This window comes from Arvicola amphibius, chromosome 4 (assembly GCF_903992535.2).
Source record: "Arvicola amphibius chromosome 4, mArvAmp1.2, whole genome shotgun sequence".
Taxonomy (NCBI): Eukaryota; Metazoa; Chordata; class Mammalia; order Rodentia; family Cricetidae; genus Arvicola; species Arvicola amphibius.
Genome location: NC_052050.1, coordinates 50,229,779 through 50,245,047, shown reverse-complemented (window position 1 = coordinate 50,245,047; position 15,269 = coordinate 50,229,779). Strand labels below are relative to the sequence as shown.

At 47.0% G+C, this 15,269-nt stretch overlaps 1 protein-coding gene across 2 annotated transcripts; it reads left to right on the top strand.

Annotated features, from left to right (window-relative positions):
• The first annotated feature begins 1,545 nt into the window (after positions 1-1,545).
• Positions 1,546-13,765, top strand: Zfp3 (ZFP3 zinc finger protein). 2 transcript variants are annotated; one of them, XM_038328649.1, is made up of 3 exons: positions 1,546-1,645; positions 9,695-9,991; positions 10,037-13,765. In XM_038328649.1, exons 2-3 carry the CDS (start codon positions 9,703-9,705, stop codon positions 11,272-11,274), a joined length of 1,527 nt encoding a protein of 508 aa, XP_038184577.1. In that variant the 5' UTR covers positions 1,546-1,645; positions 9,695-9,702; the 3' UTR covers positions 11,275-13,765. The 2 variants fall into 2 exon arrangements, with proteins under 2 accessions (XP_038184577.1, XP_038184576.1); XM_038328648.1 differs by having other exon boundaries at positions 9,695-13,765.
• Positions 13,766-15,269: the final 1,504 nt, after the last annotated feature.

Genomic DNA, 15,269 nt, shown 5'->3' with positions numbered 1-15,269 from the left:
ACTCCCTAGGTAGACCAGGCTGACCTCAGACTCAGAGATCTGTCTGCCTCTGCCTCCCAGATGATGGTATTAAAGGTGTGCGCCACCACTGCCTGCTTCTATAGTAATTTTCTTAAATTTTAGTCACTATAGAGAGCAGGGGCAGCAGGAGTGCTGACATTTCGTCCCATCATGAGATAGGAGCAAGCATTTCATGGGAACTGATCCTACCAGCAACACAGACTGAAGAATCAGAATGGAGATCTTTAACCAGACCACACAGATCGAATGCCCATTCACTAATAATTCTCACCCTGTCCCTAGGCTTCTATTTAAACCTAAAGCTCATACCGGTACCCCAAAGATGGGCTTAGGGGGTTCACTGGATCCATCTTTTCTTCACAATGTGGCATCACTGGCCCGATCTTTGTCTGTCCTTCACCACTGTGCCCCAAAGTTGGGGGCAGGCTTCTGTATTTGCCTAACTACAGATAACGGTGAACTAGAAAGGACTGTTGTGATATATATCCACTACACAGCCCAACAGGAAGGAAAACATCACCTTGAGCTCTGCATTGGGATAAGGTGCTAGGGTCCAGAGTCCCTCGTTAGCCTTTCTCACACCACTATCTGACCGGCTGCCCTACTATCTGCAACTACCTAGAATTTCGACTGATTTCGTTAAAACGCTCGTTTTAGAGTTGGGTGTGTTGTTTTAGGCCTCTAATCCCAGCATCAGGGAGGCTGAGGCAGGAGGATTGCCTCAAATCCGAGGCCAGCCTGAACTACTAGTACGTAGCTCAAGGCCAGTCTGAACTACAGACTAGGACTCTCCCTCACAAACAGACACAGAGACAAAAGTCTATTTCACCGGACATGGTTGCTTATCCCAGCACTTGGAAGGCTGAGGCAGGAGGATCACCACATTCATATTCACACACGTTCTGAGGCCAGAAGAGACCAAATTTATTCAAGAGAGTGGAAGGCCAGCAAATAATTCGTATTGCCTGAACAAGCTAGGGAAATCACACGCAAACTTAAGATTTTTGTCAAGGCACCATTCCCTGAAGTCTTTCCTGACCTCAACGCAGGTCTCGCCTCGCTCCTAGAAGAGGACAAGCGTACCCTAAATCTAAGGGCCTGGGCTGACAGACTCTGAGGGAGGTGAGTTGGCACAGACGTGGATGTGTGTGTGTAGAGTGCTTCTGCACGTTCCCACGGGAAGAAAACCGGAGTGGCAAGTTCTCCAGCCCACGGAAACGACAGGGGCGCGCAGAGCGGCTGCTGCGGAGCGGAAGTGCATCCCAGGAGCCGTTCTAGGAAACCCGGAGGACCCCGCGCGTCAGTGGTCGAGGGCACCGTGGGTATCGCGAGGTGCCCTGGGACGTTCCAGGGAGCCGACCGGCCCTCGCCAGCCGGGTGGCGATGGGGTGAACTAGGGCGAGAGCAGCGACCAGGGAATCTGGAACGGGCGAGGGGGCGTGGGCCCGCTGGCCACCTGTTCCTCCCGCGAGTGCGGCCCGCGCGGATTGGCCGCAGTGCCGCGCGGCACCGGAAGTGGCCGGTGTCCGTCGCCCGTGACACCAGACAACAGCTGCGGTTCTGTGCGCGCCGCGGTGCAGCGCTCCGGGCCCGGCGGAGTGAGCGTGGGCGGCATCCGCCAGCGGTGAGGCCTCTCTGGTTCGGTCCTGCCCGGGGGAGGAGGGCGCCGGGCTCCTGAGTGTGGGCCGGCCCTGACTCTGGTTTGCTGTGTGACCTTGGATTTTATGGCACGGGGGCCCTTACTCCCTTGCCCACCGAGAGGGTGGATCCTGGGCAATGTCAGGGACCGTTCCCAATTCTGCTTCCAGGCCTTGTCAGCCAGGGAAGTGGAGAAGCAGGATCCGACGTGGGCATGCTTAGGACCTGTGCCTATTTATCTTTTCTTTATTCCCCCCGACCCACCACTTTGGTATTCCATTCCCTAAGGATACTGCTAGAACGAATGACAGGCAAAAACTAAGGCCCCCGTGGCGTGTTGTGACCTGTGCTAGCAGACAGGATATTTATTGGCTTATAAAGATTAAAGAAGATAGACTTGGGTGAAGAGATGGCTCAGTAGTTAAGAACACTTTGCTGCTCTTCCAGTTGGTTTCCAGAACTCGCTCAGGCTGCTCAGATCATCTGTAAGTCCAGCTCTGGGGGTTTGGCTCCCTCAGGCACCTGCCCTCATGTGCACACTCCTATATGCAGAAACACAACACATCTACACATAATTAAAAGTGATAATAATAGTAAGGGAGACCAAATTGAGCACAGAATTAACAGAGTTCCCTTGATCCTGGGTACCAGATAATAGTGTCTTGGGAGAAGAACTTTTTTTTTTTTTTAGTTTGATTTTTTTGAGATGGGGTCTCACAGTCTAGCTCTGGCTAGTCTAGAGCTCACTATGTATACCAGGTTGACCTCAGACTCTCAAGATCCACCTGCCTCTATCTCCCAAGTGCTGGAAGTACAGGTGTGTGTCAACCACACCAGGCAAAGAACTTATTTTTTTTTTAAATAAGTAATTGCTATATATAATAAGTTATAATACACACACTGCTCTGGTCTCTAGGTAGGACTGTCTGGTTCAAGACAACTGCAGATTTGTTACTCAGATAGCACACAAACCTTCACCGAATATTTACCAGGTATCAGAAGTGTGCTAAGCACTGGAATTAACAACATGGGTAATATCTTTGCTCCTGATCTAGAGCACCGTTCTCAATGTGTGGGTCGGGTCACAACATTTTGGGGGTCGAACAACCCTTTCACTGGGGTCGTCTAACACCACTGGAAAGCATAGATATTTATATTATGATTCATAACACCAAATACAGTTACGAAGTAGCAGTGAGAATAACTTTATGGTTGGGGGGGGTCACCCCATCATGAGGAACTGTAATTAAAGGATTGTAGCATTAGGAAGGTTGGAGACCACTGTGCTGGAGGAAAGCGAACGAGTCGCACAGTGGCATAATGGCTCCATGGAGAAGTACTGTTTGCTAAGGCCTGCAGATCAGACAACAAATGGAGGGACGGCACATACTTCAGCTGCATCTTGAAGGTGTTTGGTAAGGGCACAGGTGGGCCGTGGTGTTCCAGGAAATGAGAAGAGCTGGTCCTCAAAGGCAGAGAAACTAAAGAATGGACGATGTTTGGACTGCGGGACACTGAGCACATCTGGAGCTGCCAGTTGTTTTGGAGAATGTGAGGTAGAGGTGGGAAGAGGAGACAGGTTTGATTGTGAGAGCATTGTGAGCCGTTCTGGAGGCCTTGAGAGGAGCAACAGACAGGAAGTGAGGTGGAAACTGTAGTCGAGAGAGGTGAGAAAGGTTAGTGAAGGCTTCCAGGAAGAGCTAGTCCTCTTGCCAGATGAATAATGGAATTCAACTCACCCTGGCTTAAAAATACGTGGTGTTTTTAAGTTTTATCAGACACTTTACTAATAGATATGTGTATCAGAACTTCCTGAATGAGATTTTCTGAGACTTTTCTCCCAGAGTGCATTGCAAAGATAATGCTGATTTTGTTTAAACAAACAAACAACTGGGAGAGGATGATCTGGATGTGAAGTGCTTGTCTGTAATCCCAGGTGCTCTGGAGGCGAAAGCAGCAGCATTGTGAGTTAGAGGCCAGATTTGGAAACTTAGTGGGAGCCTCTCAAAATAAAAAGGAAACAGGGCATGATGACACATGTGTTTATTCCCAATACTTGAAAGGCAGAGGCAGGTGGATCTTTTTGAGCTCCATGCCAGCCTGGCTTACAAATCAACTTCTAGGCCAGCTGTGACTACATACTGAGACCCTGTCTCAAAAAACAAGCAAATAGGGGCTGGAGATATGGCTCAGCGGTTAAGAGCATTGCCTGCTCTTCCAAAGGTCCTGAGTTCAATTCCCAGCAACCACATGATGGCTCACAACCATCTGTAATGAGGTCTGGTGCCCTCTTCTGGCCTGCAGACATACACATAGACAGAATATTGTATACATAATAAATAAATAAACAAACGTTTTTTTTAAAAAAAAAACAAGCAAATAAACAAAAACACTCAGAAGAGCTGGAGGTATTGCTTAGTGGTTGAGTCTTGGGTTAATCATTAGAACTTTGCTGGGGGGCGGGGAACTCCATCAAAACCAAAAGTAAAAGATAAGCAAATACAGGAGACATGAAGATTTGAAAAGGAAGTCCAGAGGGGGTTGGGAAATACATAGCCACTTGAAATACCAGCTCCTGAAACCTGTTCTTGGCTGGTATTAAAAAGGCATTTACTTGTGGAAATGGTTATTTTTTATTTTTTACCCAGCATCTCACTGTGTAATCCAGACTGGCCTCAAATTCATGATCCTTCTGCATTGTCGTCCCTTCCTCCCCGTTCTTTCTCACTCTTTGTTTTTCTGCTTTGTCCTCTTAAGGGCTGAAGTTAAAGGCACTAGAAGAAATCTTATGTAAGATAGTACTTTCCAAATGAAATAATGCCATGGATGGAGAAGATAGCTAACAGCTAGGTATGATGGGCGATACATGCCTTTAACCCCAGTTCTTAGGAGACAGAGTCATAGCTCTGTAAATTTGAAGCCAATTTAGTCTATATAGTGAGATTCTGTCTCAGAAAAAGATAGTTACAATTCTATAATGTATCCTTACAGTTGTGCAGACAGCATCTTTAATTTTGAAAGGTTTCAACAAAAAAGGAGAAATCAAGCTTTGGGATCTTTCCTTGCTTTGTGGGAAATTAAGAAGATGCTGGGGGCTTCTAGCTCACTTAGAAGGAGATAACAAAGGTCTTCCATGCCTTCAGGATTTCCAGGATAGATCAAGTTTTTCTGGCTGGTATCTCCCCAGGGTAGGCTGGTGTTGGTCACCAGCGTCTTGTGGTTGATAGGAGGCTAGGTAGAGAAAAGGACAGTACAGAGGTCACCTGCAAAGTCACTTTTACTTCCCTGTCAAGGTTTATTGGGATGCCAACCCCCTAAACCTCTCAGATCCAGAAGGAACGTGACAGCAAGTGCAGGATATAGCTAAAGATATCCGAGGGATTGAATCAGCTCACATATGTCTTCTCCTCTTGTCCCGTTTATTCTTCCAGTGTTCTCCCTCTCAGTGTTCCCTCTTCCAGTGTTCTCTTGATCCCACAAGTTTTCCAGTTTATGTACCCACACAGACACAATTAGCAATTCTTTGGCAATAGCAAGGATACCAGGCATTCATTTTTCTGGGCCAAGATGGTAGCTAAGGCTGACAAAGCAGGCACCTGTTAACTTACTTACGTCTCAGAGTTGGGCGTGACTGTGAAGTGCCCGGGCATATCTGTCAAAGGTAAATAGAGGACGGAGCTCCAAAGTCTAGGAGGGGAGAGAGGAAGTTTGTGTGTTAACTACATTCGTGTGGTTAGTTAGACCGAAATTTGTAATTGATAAATGTAGAAAAGAGGGAAGAAAGAAAGCCTCGCTATGTGCTTTCTGAGCACTTCTATTCCTGTGGTGGCCGGGAATACAGCATTGTGGTAGCCATGGCAACCAGTGTAAGCTGCGGGAGGAAACCGGTGGTGCTTGGCCTGCATTGGTATTTTCACCAAATGCTATCTGATTAGAGACTCTCATCACTAGGTTAAAGTGAAAAGCTGCCACTGTGACTTCTGAAGGCTGCTGCTCCCAATGCCAGGCTATACAGTGAGGCTCTCATAACCGCTGATGCCCAGGTGTGAAGAAATTCCTTTCTCTGGGGCTGGTTTGATGTAGATTTGACTGTGAGAACAAAGGTTTGAGTGAATATTTTTACACCAGGGCCCCACAGTGTGGGGAAAGGTCATCCAGTTACCAGCACAGAGGGGAGTTATGCACAATAATTGATTAGTACACCGCTGAGGTTTCTTTGTGATGAGTCCCACTATGGAAAAGGGGGAGTGTTGACCAAGGTTTCTGTCCCCCTTGGTCCTGCAGCCATTCAGTCCCAAAGAAATACACAAAGGTCTACATTAATTATAAACTGGTTGGCCTATTAGCTCAGGCTTCTTATTAACTAATTCTTACATCTTACAGTAACCCATAATTCTTGTCTGTGTTAACCATGTGGCTTGGTACCTTTATCGGTGAGGCATTCTCATCTTGCTTCCTCTGCATCTGGGTGATGACTGCAGACTGAGCTTTCCTCTTCCCAGAATTCTCCTGTTCTCGTTGCCCTGCCTCTATTTCCTGCCTGGTCATACCGCCTCTACTTCCTGCCTGGCTACTGACCAATCAGCGTTTTATTAAAGAAATACAACTGATAAATCTTTTCAGGGTACAAGATCATTGTCCCACAGCAGGGGAGCACTGTGGCTTCACAAGGGTTTTACAGAAATGACAGCAACTGTTCAAAAGGCAAATATTCCCAAAGCTTTGCAAGTCGGGTACTAACCTTGTGATTCTGTTAACTGTATTCTCGCCGTATAGTTCTGTGGGCCACAGTGATGAGGCATGTACTTCTGTGTGTGTGTTGCTTTTATTAGTTGATAAATACAGTTGTTTCAGCTAGTGGCTTAGCAAAGTAAAGTCAGGTGGGAAATCTGAACAGAGATGTATATAGAGAGTAGGTGGAAGCCAGGTGGTGGTGGCGCACACCTTTAATCCCAGCACTTGGGAGGCAGAGGCAGGCGGAGCTCTGTGAGTCTTGGGCCAGCCAGGTCTACAAGAGCTAGTTCCAGGACAGGCTCTAAAACTACAGTGAAATCCTGTCTTGAAAAACCGAGAGAGAGAGAGAGAGAGAGAGAGAGAGAGAGAGAGAGAGAGAGAGAGAGAGAGAGAGAGAGAGAGAGAGAGAGAGAGATAGACAGAGAGAGAGAGAGAGACAGAGAGAGAGAGAGAGAGAGAGAGAGAAGGTGGAGTCAAGCAGACGCCAGTCAGCTGCTGAGGAAACAAAACATGTAAAAAATGAGGTGATGCCACAGCCATGTGGCAATACATAGACTAGTACAAATGGGTTAATTTAAGATGTAAGAGCTAGCTAGAAATACGCCCGAGCCATTGGCCAAACAGTGTTATAATTATAGTTCCTGTGTGATTATTCGTGTCTGGGCAGCCTGGAGATGAAAGTGCAGTCTCTGTCTACAGCACAGCATCTCCCTCATCGTCTGACTCTTCAGTCTCCCCACCTGGTGGGCTCTCCAGTCCTCACTGTCCTCGCGTTTTCTTACCCCTTAAGCCCTCTTGCTCTACCAGTACCACCCCCGTTAGTACGAACATTTTCAAATCTGTCACCAGAGAAAACCCGTGTCCTTGTAACACTCTCGTATTGCAACAAATCCGTTTTTCAGCCCCTGTCCCTGTGTCTCTGTTTCATCTGCGGTTCCTTTGTCATCCCAGGAGACAGTTTCTACTGGATCTCCCATCTGCTTAAATGGTGTTTGATTTTGTTTTGAGGTTCTGAGAACCGACTTTCACTGGGCCTTGTGTGTGCCTGGTAAATGCTGACACTGGACTATGTTCCCAGGTTTTTTGTTTTGTTTTGTTTTTGTTTTTTAATAAGGGGGGAGTAGGTCTTATTAAGTTGCCCAGACTGGCCTCCAATTCAAAATCTTCCTACCTCAGGTTTCATAGTAACTGGGATTCTTGGCATGTGCCCCCATACCTGACAACATTAGATGCTTTTCAGTTCCCTCTGCCACTGCCTTGGTGACTTCTGTGGCCCCGTTACTGTGGCTCTTCACTAAGCATTCCTTCTGTTGACAGATTTCTCTTCCCCACCTACCCCTTTATTCTCAGAGGATGAATAAGAACACAACCTCCTCAAGTTAGGTTCATTTGAGAAAGGTTTAGTAGCCAAGAGGTTAATTGTGACAGGACTGGGCAAAGTGTTGAAGAATTGGGTAGAATAGACTCCTTAAGAGGACTTTTAATTGAGGGGCACCAATAGCTCAAGGCAGTATCACAGGAAGGAACCAGAAGAGTAAATCCGCTGACCATCCTTTCTCCAGTCTTCTGTTGGGTCTCTCATTGGTAGAAGCATCTGGAAGCCAAAGGGCCTATTGTATGCCATACAAGTTAGTGTTCTTGGCCAGAGAGCAGGGTAGAGAAAGGTAGAAAGACCTTGAAGGGGTTGGGGGAAGTACAATTAATACTATAATGGTTTTCCTTACCGTTGATTTTGGGTTCTAAATTTCTGTCTTCAGTCTCTGGTAGTTCTCATACGATGCTCATGCTGAGCCCTCTCAAATTGGTGTCTAGTATTGACTTTAGTATTAAGCTTTTAGTCCAGTATGAAAACTACCTCTATATGGATATCTCAAAACCAGCCTTGTCCAAAACAGAGTTCATTCACCACCTTCCTGCTTAAACTAGCTATCCCTTCAGGATCCCAAAGCCTGGTGCATCATTGCCCATCTAACTGTCGTCCTCAGATTAAGTGTGCTCCGACACTGTCTTTGATTCTTTTATTTATTTATTTATTTATTTATTTATTAATTATGCAATATTCTGTCTGTGTGTATGCCTGAAGGCCAGAAGAGGGCACGAGACCTCATTACAGATGGTTGTGAGCCACCATGTGGTTGCTGGGAATTGAACTCAGGACCTTTGGAAGAGCAGGCAATGCTCTTAACCGCTGAGCCATCTCTCCAGCCCCCTGTCTTTGATTCTTAACTCTTCTTTTGTTCTAAGATTTGATTTTTGTTTACAAGTATGAGTGTTTGCATGTATGCATATATATGTAAAATGTGCATGCGTGGTGTCCAAGGAGACCAGTAGAGGGTATCAGATGCCCTGGAACTAGAGTTGTTGATGGTTGTAAGCCATCCTGTGGTGCTGGGAACTGGATCTGGGCGCTTTGAAGAGCAGCAGCCAGTGTTCTTAACCACTGAGCCATCTCCGGCCCAGCCCTTCTTTACACCTTATCACACACTAAGTTTGAAAAGTTTATGAAGCCACACTAGAATTTATTTAAAAAAATATTTGTAGAATAGATAATAAACATCAGAAAAAGAAGACTTCTGAGAGGTAACCTCAGCGACATTTAAAGTACTTTTAAGTCATTGTCTCACGGCACAGCCTGGGCTAGCTTTCTGCTCATGGTTCTTCTGTCTCAGTCTCCAGAGTGTTGGTTACATGCACCTGCCACCGTGTCTGTCTCTTTTTATCAAGCTTCAAAAGGTTGATCAGTTTGATGCTGGAGAAAAGAAATTGATCACTAGAGCTGAGTGGGATCCATGTTACTAATATTGATACAATTCATTTGTCATTTGGGGGAGATTTAAAGATGGACCCTCTCATTATCCAAATGTAGAGGGGAAGAAGTTACTCTTGTTCTAATTATAGCTACGTCATGTCAACCCTTTGACCAGGTGACCCGTCTACAATGTGGCCTGCTCTGTAGGGCAGGTGGGTACTGCAGACTGGACCAAGAGTATGTCCTCTTGAGTGGCTATTTCATCCTAAACTCAAACGTTATTTCTGTTGTAACGTTGCTTTTTTCTTACCCTTTTCCATATATCCTGTTAATATGTCCATTGATGTCCCCACATGTTCTCTTCAGCACTTTTGAGTCCCCTAACTCACTGTCAGTGTCATACAGCTTTACCATCCGGTCCCTTTTCTGTCTTTTGCATTCTGCGCCAGACAGTTTTTCTCACTTTCTGCGGTCAGTGTCTGCTGTTTAGCATGTCCACCGTGGTGTCATTTAGATAGGGCACAGCTTCACACGCTCACCCTCTCGTTGCAGGCTGTGATATGGGGACTGAGAAAAAGGAGGTGCTTCCCAAGGAAGAAATTTCTGAAGAATCCAAGCCACATGGACCAGTGTTCGAAAAACTTTCACAGGAGGTTTACCAAGGTCACGGGTTTGGAGCAGCAAATGAAAAAGACGTATTAAAGGGACATCTGAGAGAGTCTCCTCAGGAGAGAGACTTTGCATCAGGGTTAATTATCTTCAAGATGTCATCCTTAGGTGAGAAAGAGCAGGATAGTGGGAGTGAGAGCGGCTACAGTCCTGACCCAAGAGTGGGGCTCTGCCACGGAGATCCTCCAGCAGAGAGGGACCCAAGAGTGGGGCTCTGCCACGGAGATCCTCCAGCAGAGAGGGACCCAAGAGTGGGGCTCTGCCACGGAGATCCTCCAGCAGAGAGGGTTAGTGTGTTTGCTACTTCTGCCCAGAGCTTCATGGAGAACATACAGCTTCATAAAGCACAGAGGACTTCTGTGGGAGAAAAGCCTCACACGTGTAAAGAATGTGGAAAAGCTTTTAATCAGAACTCGCATCTCATCCAGCATATGCGAGTTCACAGTGGAGAGAAACCCTTTGAGTGCAAAGAGTGTGGAAAGACATTTGGAACTAACTCCAGCCTTCGAAGGCACCTGAGAATTCATGCTGGAGAGAAGCCCTTTGCTTGTAACGAGTGTGGGAAAGCCTTCATTCAGAGCTCACATCTTATCCACCATCATCGAATTCACACAGGAGAAAGGCCTTATAAATGTGAAGAATGTGGGAAAGCCTTCAGCCAGAATTCAGCCCTTATCCTGCACCAGAGAATCCACACTGGGGAGAAACCGTACGAATGCAATGAGTGTGGGAAGACCTTCAGGGTCAGCTCCCAGCTTATTCAGCACCAGAGGATTCACACCGAAGAGAGGTACCATGAGTGCACCGAGTGTGGCAAAGCCTTCAAGCACAGCTCGGGCCTCATCCGACACCAGAAAATCCACACTGGAGAAAAGCCCTATCTGTGTAACGAATGTGGGAAAGGCTTTGGTCAGAGTTCTGAGCTTATCCGCCATCAAAGAATTCATACAGGGGACAAACCCTATGAGTGCAATGAATGTGGGAAGACTTTCGGGCAGAACTCAGAGATTATCAGACATATTAGAATTCATACTGGGGAGAAGCCCTATGTATGCAAGGAATGTGGGAAGGCCTTCAGGGGTAACTCAGAACTTCTTAGACATGAGAGGATTCACACTGGAGAGAAACCCTTTGAATGCTTTGAGTGTGGCAAGGCTTTCAGGCGGACCTCTCACCTAGTCGTCCACCAGAGAATACACACTGGGGAGAAACCCCACCAGTGTCACGAGTGTGCAAGGACCTTTTGGGATAACTCAGAGCTGCTGCTTCACCAGAAGATTCACGTTGGAGAGAAGCCTTATGAGTGCCGGGAGTGTGCGAAGACGTTCAGCCAGCTCTCGCAGCTCACCGTCCACCAGAGAACCCACACCGGAGAGAAGCCGTACGAGTGTCAGGAGTGCCAGAAGACCTTCAGTCGGAGCTCCCACCTCCTCCGACACCAGAGCGTCCACTGTGTCGAGTGACCTGCGGGCCAGGACTGTGTGGAAAGGCCGAAGCAGGCTCTTCACTTCTTCACGCTCTGTCCCCGGGTCCTTGGGTCACATGCAAGGACAGGCCCTCCTATGCCCATGCCCTGAGCCTTGTTGTGGTAGCTGGCGGAAGTGATGGGGCAGTTTCATGAACTATTTATTGAGAAGTTTGTGCTCTGAATTAAATCATGAGAGCTGTTTCAGGCCTTAATTCTCCTCTGTCCTTCTTTCCTTCTTTCTTTTCCTCCCCACAGGGGTCTGCACCTGTGTCTAAATTGTTGCTCTTTGTGAAAGTGGGGGCAGGATTCACTGCTACGAACTACAGAGTTGACTCACTGTCTACTGAGATGTTAGAAAATCGTGACCACTCCAGCCCACTGCGTAGCCTTGGGTACCTTACTAAGCCCCCTGCCCCTTAGGCCTTAAAATCTTCCGGTTGTGTTATCAAGTTCCCTTGAACATGGCAGCATTAATGAGAAAGCAGGAAGCTGCGTCTTTTCACATCTGCTAGGCTTCTTACTTATTTGAAGAGGGGTCCACGAAAAGGAAGCAGTTTACAGGATGGAGTGGAAGCCTGAACACCTGGAGGAAGAACCAGAGAGACAGCTGAAGCCGGCTGCTGAGCCCGGGCAGGAGAGGCAGCTCAGCGGCAGCTCCTCCTGCTGCTGCCATCCTGTCGGGAAGCAGTGAACAGGGTGGTGTGGCTTTTCTCTGCCGGGCACCAGGCCGTGGTGGTGAGCTGGATAACTCGACGAATCAGGCCTGGCCTTTCCGACATCTGAACTCTCACGACCACCAGCTGGGGGCTCTGAGTAATAGCTGTAAGTGTGACAGCTCTTCTTGGCTTGTCTTATGGCCAAGAATTCTTTTTCCAATATCTCTGCATGTCTTCTGTGTCCTCCAGTTCTAATGTTTCCATGTGTGATGTGTGTAGTAGAAAGAGAAATTGCACTAAAGAAAACATTGCAGGCCTGGATTCTTATCCGAGAACTCTCCCTTTAATGAGCCCTTCATTTTCTGGTCCTTGGTTTTCTCATCTGCAAAATGAGGGGTGTTGAATGAAATGATCTCTCAAGTTTCAGGCAGCCTCTAAGAAAATACGCTAATCACCAGTTCTTTTTTTCAGTACTTGAGTTTCATAACCCAAGGCTTTGTGTTTGCCAGGCAAATGCCAGGCAAGCAGTCCACCTCTGAGCTTCAGCCCTAGCCTCATCCCCTTCCAGAGACAGATCCCGATGAGCAGTCCGGTAACTGTGCCAGGCAGTGTGCTGTCAGCTTACACTTATTTCCCGTGATACCTCTGTGATGTGGGTATAGCTTTACTCAGAGACAATTTACATATAAAGTTTGTGGTGTGAAATGTCCAATTGAGTGATTCTTGCTAAATTAGAGTTGCACAGTTTTCTTCAATGCAAGTATTCTTAAGCCATCTTAAATGATGAATGAGTTTAGGTGGGGCAGGGAATGTTAGGTGATTCATCCATGATCGTGTTCCGTCTAGAGCTAAGAGTCCAGGGGTCTATTAGCCGCTGTGCTGTGGGTAGGCTCCTTCATTAATGCCTCATTTTAAGCCCTTTGCACACTTTTTTTTATTACCAGCCACTACACAGATGTGAAGATTTTAAACTATATCTTAGCAAACGTGACTCATCACAGCCCAGTTCTGCAGGGCAGGCTTTCTCTACCCCGAGAGCATTTTTCAGGTTTCTATGCTCGGCTTGAGAGAAAAGCAGTCAAATAAGCAGCTACTGAGTCCATTCCACAGCTTTGCAGGCAGCCGCTCTGCTGCCAGATGCTGGCAGGAAAGCTCTGGCTGCCTCCCCCTGGTTACCAGTGCAGTGTGGTCTCCCTCGTTTTTGTTGCTTTGCTTGGGCTCAGAATAAGCTGCGCCTACCCTGTCCCCAGGACGTCACTCACCTCTGTAATTTAGGATTTTTGTGGTCCCTTACTTTACTTCCAGCCCTTATATAGAGCCAGCATCTAAGAAAGCTCATTTAAAATGTGATTACAATAAAAATTAAAAAGCCAAGTGGAAACCTTGTCTACAAAAAACATCAGCACTCTTCAAACTCTCCAAAGGAATCTTCCCAAGACATGCTCGTGAGGACCACGGCCTTCCCTGGAGATGAGCATGCTGCGCAAAGGTGGAGGTTCTCATGTCTTTCCTTTCAGACTTCACTCTCAGAAGTTCTTGGTGAAACCAGCAGTGCAGGGTTTTGTTTTGTTTTGTTCTGTTGGAGACAGAGTTTCTGTGGCTGTCCTGGAATTTGTTGGGTAGATCTGGCTGATCTCAAACTGAGACCCACTGGCCTTTGCCTCCCAAATGCTGGGATTAAAGGTGTGCACCACCATGCCCGACCCTTTTCAGGGCTTAGTTTGGGTTTTCCTTGCTGTTGTTTTGGTTTTTGGTTTTTCCAAAAAGTCAATCCTTCCACCCAAATTCAACACATAGTTTCTTTTTCCTCGCTCCCTCCTTTCCTCCTTTCTCCTCCCTCCCTTCCTCCTTTTTTTTTTTTGTTGTTCTTTCTATGTCTCAAATAGCCCAGACTGACCATGAACTTCCTTTGTGGCTGAGGATGACCTTGAACCTCTGAACCTCCTTCCTCCACATCTTCAGGCACCACTACACCCAGTTTATGCGGTGCTGGAGATCCCACTCAGCTTTGCACATGATAGACAAGCACAAACTGGCCTCCATTCTCACCTCCTTGGTTGCCTTAAACCCATCACTGCTTAGCAAAAGAAAAGGCCTTTTACTTAATCTGTTCACTGAACATTACTCACAAGTTTTTGTTGTGCCCGAGCATGCTCAGAAAAGGAGGAAGGCCTCCTGTTCTCAAAAGAGTCTGTGTGTGCTGCCCGAGAGGAAATAGTCTCTTAGGTATGTCACACGTGCGTCCTCTGACCTCACTTGTCTCAGGAAGCTCCCTCACCTTTCCTCGTTTGCTTACCTTGTCAACTTACCTTGGCATCGACATCCTACCGTAACTGGTTAGCAGCCACAGTTCTATGCAAGGAGAATCCTGCCTGCCAAAGACAAGTCATGAATGAACTGCAGACCCACTGTCAAGAAATAAAATAGACTTCACAGTCTGAAAGCCCCACTTAAGTACCCTAGAACTCCTGCAGGTTCTTTGAAGGTACATCAATGTCTGTTCTCTCCCTTTCCTCACAGTTTAAGCAAATAAAGCGTGTCTTTGTAATTTTCTCGATATGCCTTTCTTTTGTGTGTTATTCTAAACTTCATTGTGTTTTCTTATGATCTCAATATGACTTTGTACGGGTTTCATTCCCACCTTGTTTTGCCTTTCTCCAAGTGCGCCGTCGTGCCTTGCTGTTAGTGTGTGACTTTGAGTATGCTGTTCACTCTGCCCTATATCTGGTGTGTGTGTGTGTGTGTATGCAGTGCCCAACTGTATGTATGTGTATATGCAGTACCCATGTGTGTATGTGCATGCAGTGCCTGTGTGTGTGTGTGTGTGTGTGTGTGTGTGTACATGCGGTGTCCACAGAGGCCAGAACAGGGAGTTGGATCTCTTGGAATTCGAGTTATATATGGTTGTCAGTCACCATGTAGGTACTGGAAACTGAACCCCTCTCCTCTGGAAGAGCAGCCAATTCACTTGACTGCTGAGCCATCTCTCCAGTCCCCAAGGGGTTCTTGATTTAGAGAGTTAGGGACATGCCTGAGGCCTGGGGGGGGGGGTCACTAAAACACTTGCAAAAACTGAGTTGTAGACAGTTGCCATTAACAGCCCTAAAATATCAGCCAGAGGTGATAATTATAAACAAACAAAACCCAGGACGGAGGGGCTGGAGAGACAGCTCGGCAGTTAAGAACGGTGACTGTTCGATTTTCAGCGCCCACATTGTGGCTCAAGACCATCCATAACAACAGCTCCAGGGGAACAACCTTTCTGGCCTCAGGGGACACCAGTCATGCACATGGAGCACAGGTAGACATGCATGCAAAACACCTGTAGTCATGA

Bases quoted from the DNA above. Each gene is read 5' to 3' on its own strand.
- Zfp3 (XM_038328648.1), top strand. From the start codon at position 9,703: ATGGGGACTGAGAAAAAGGAGGTGCTTCCCAAGGAAGAAATTTCTGAA.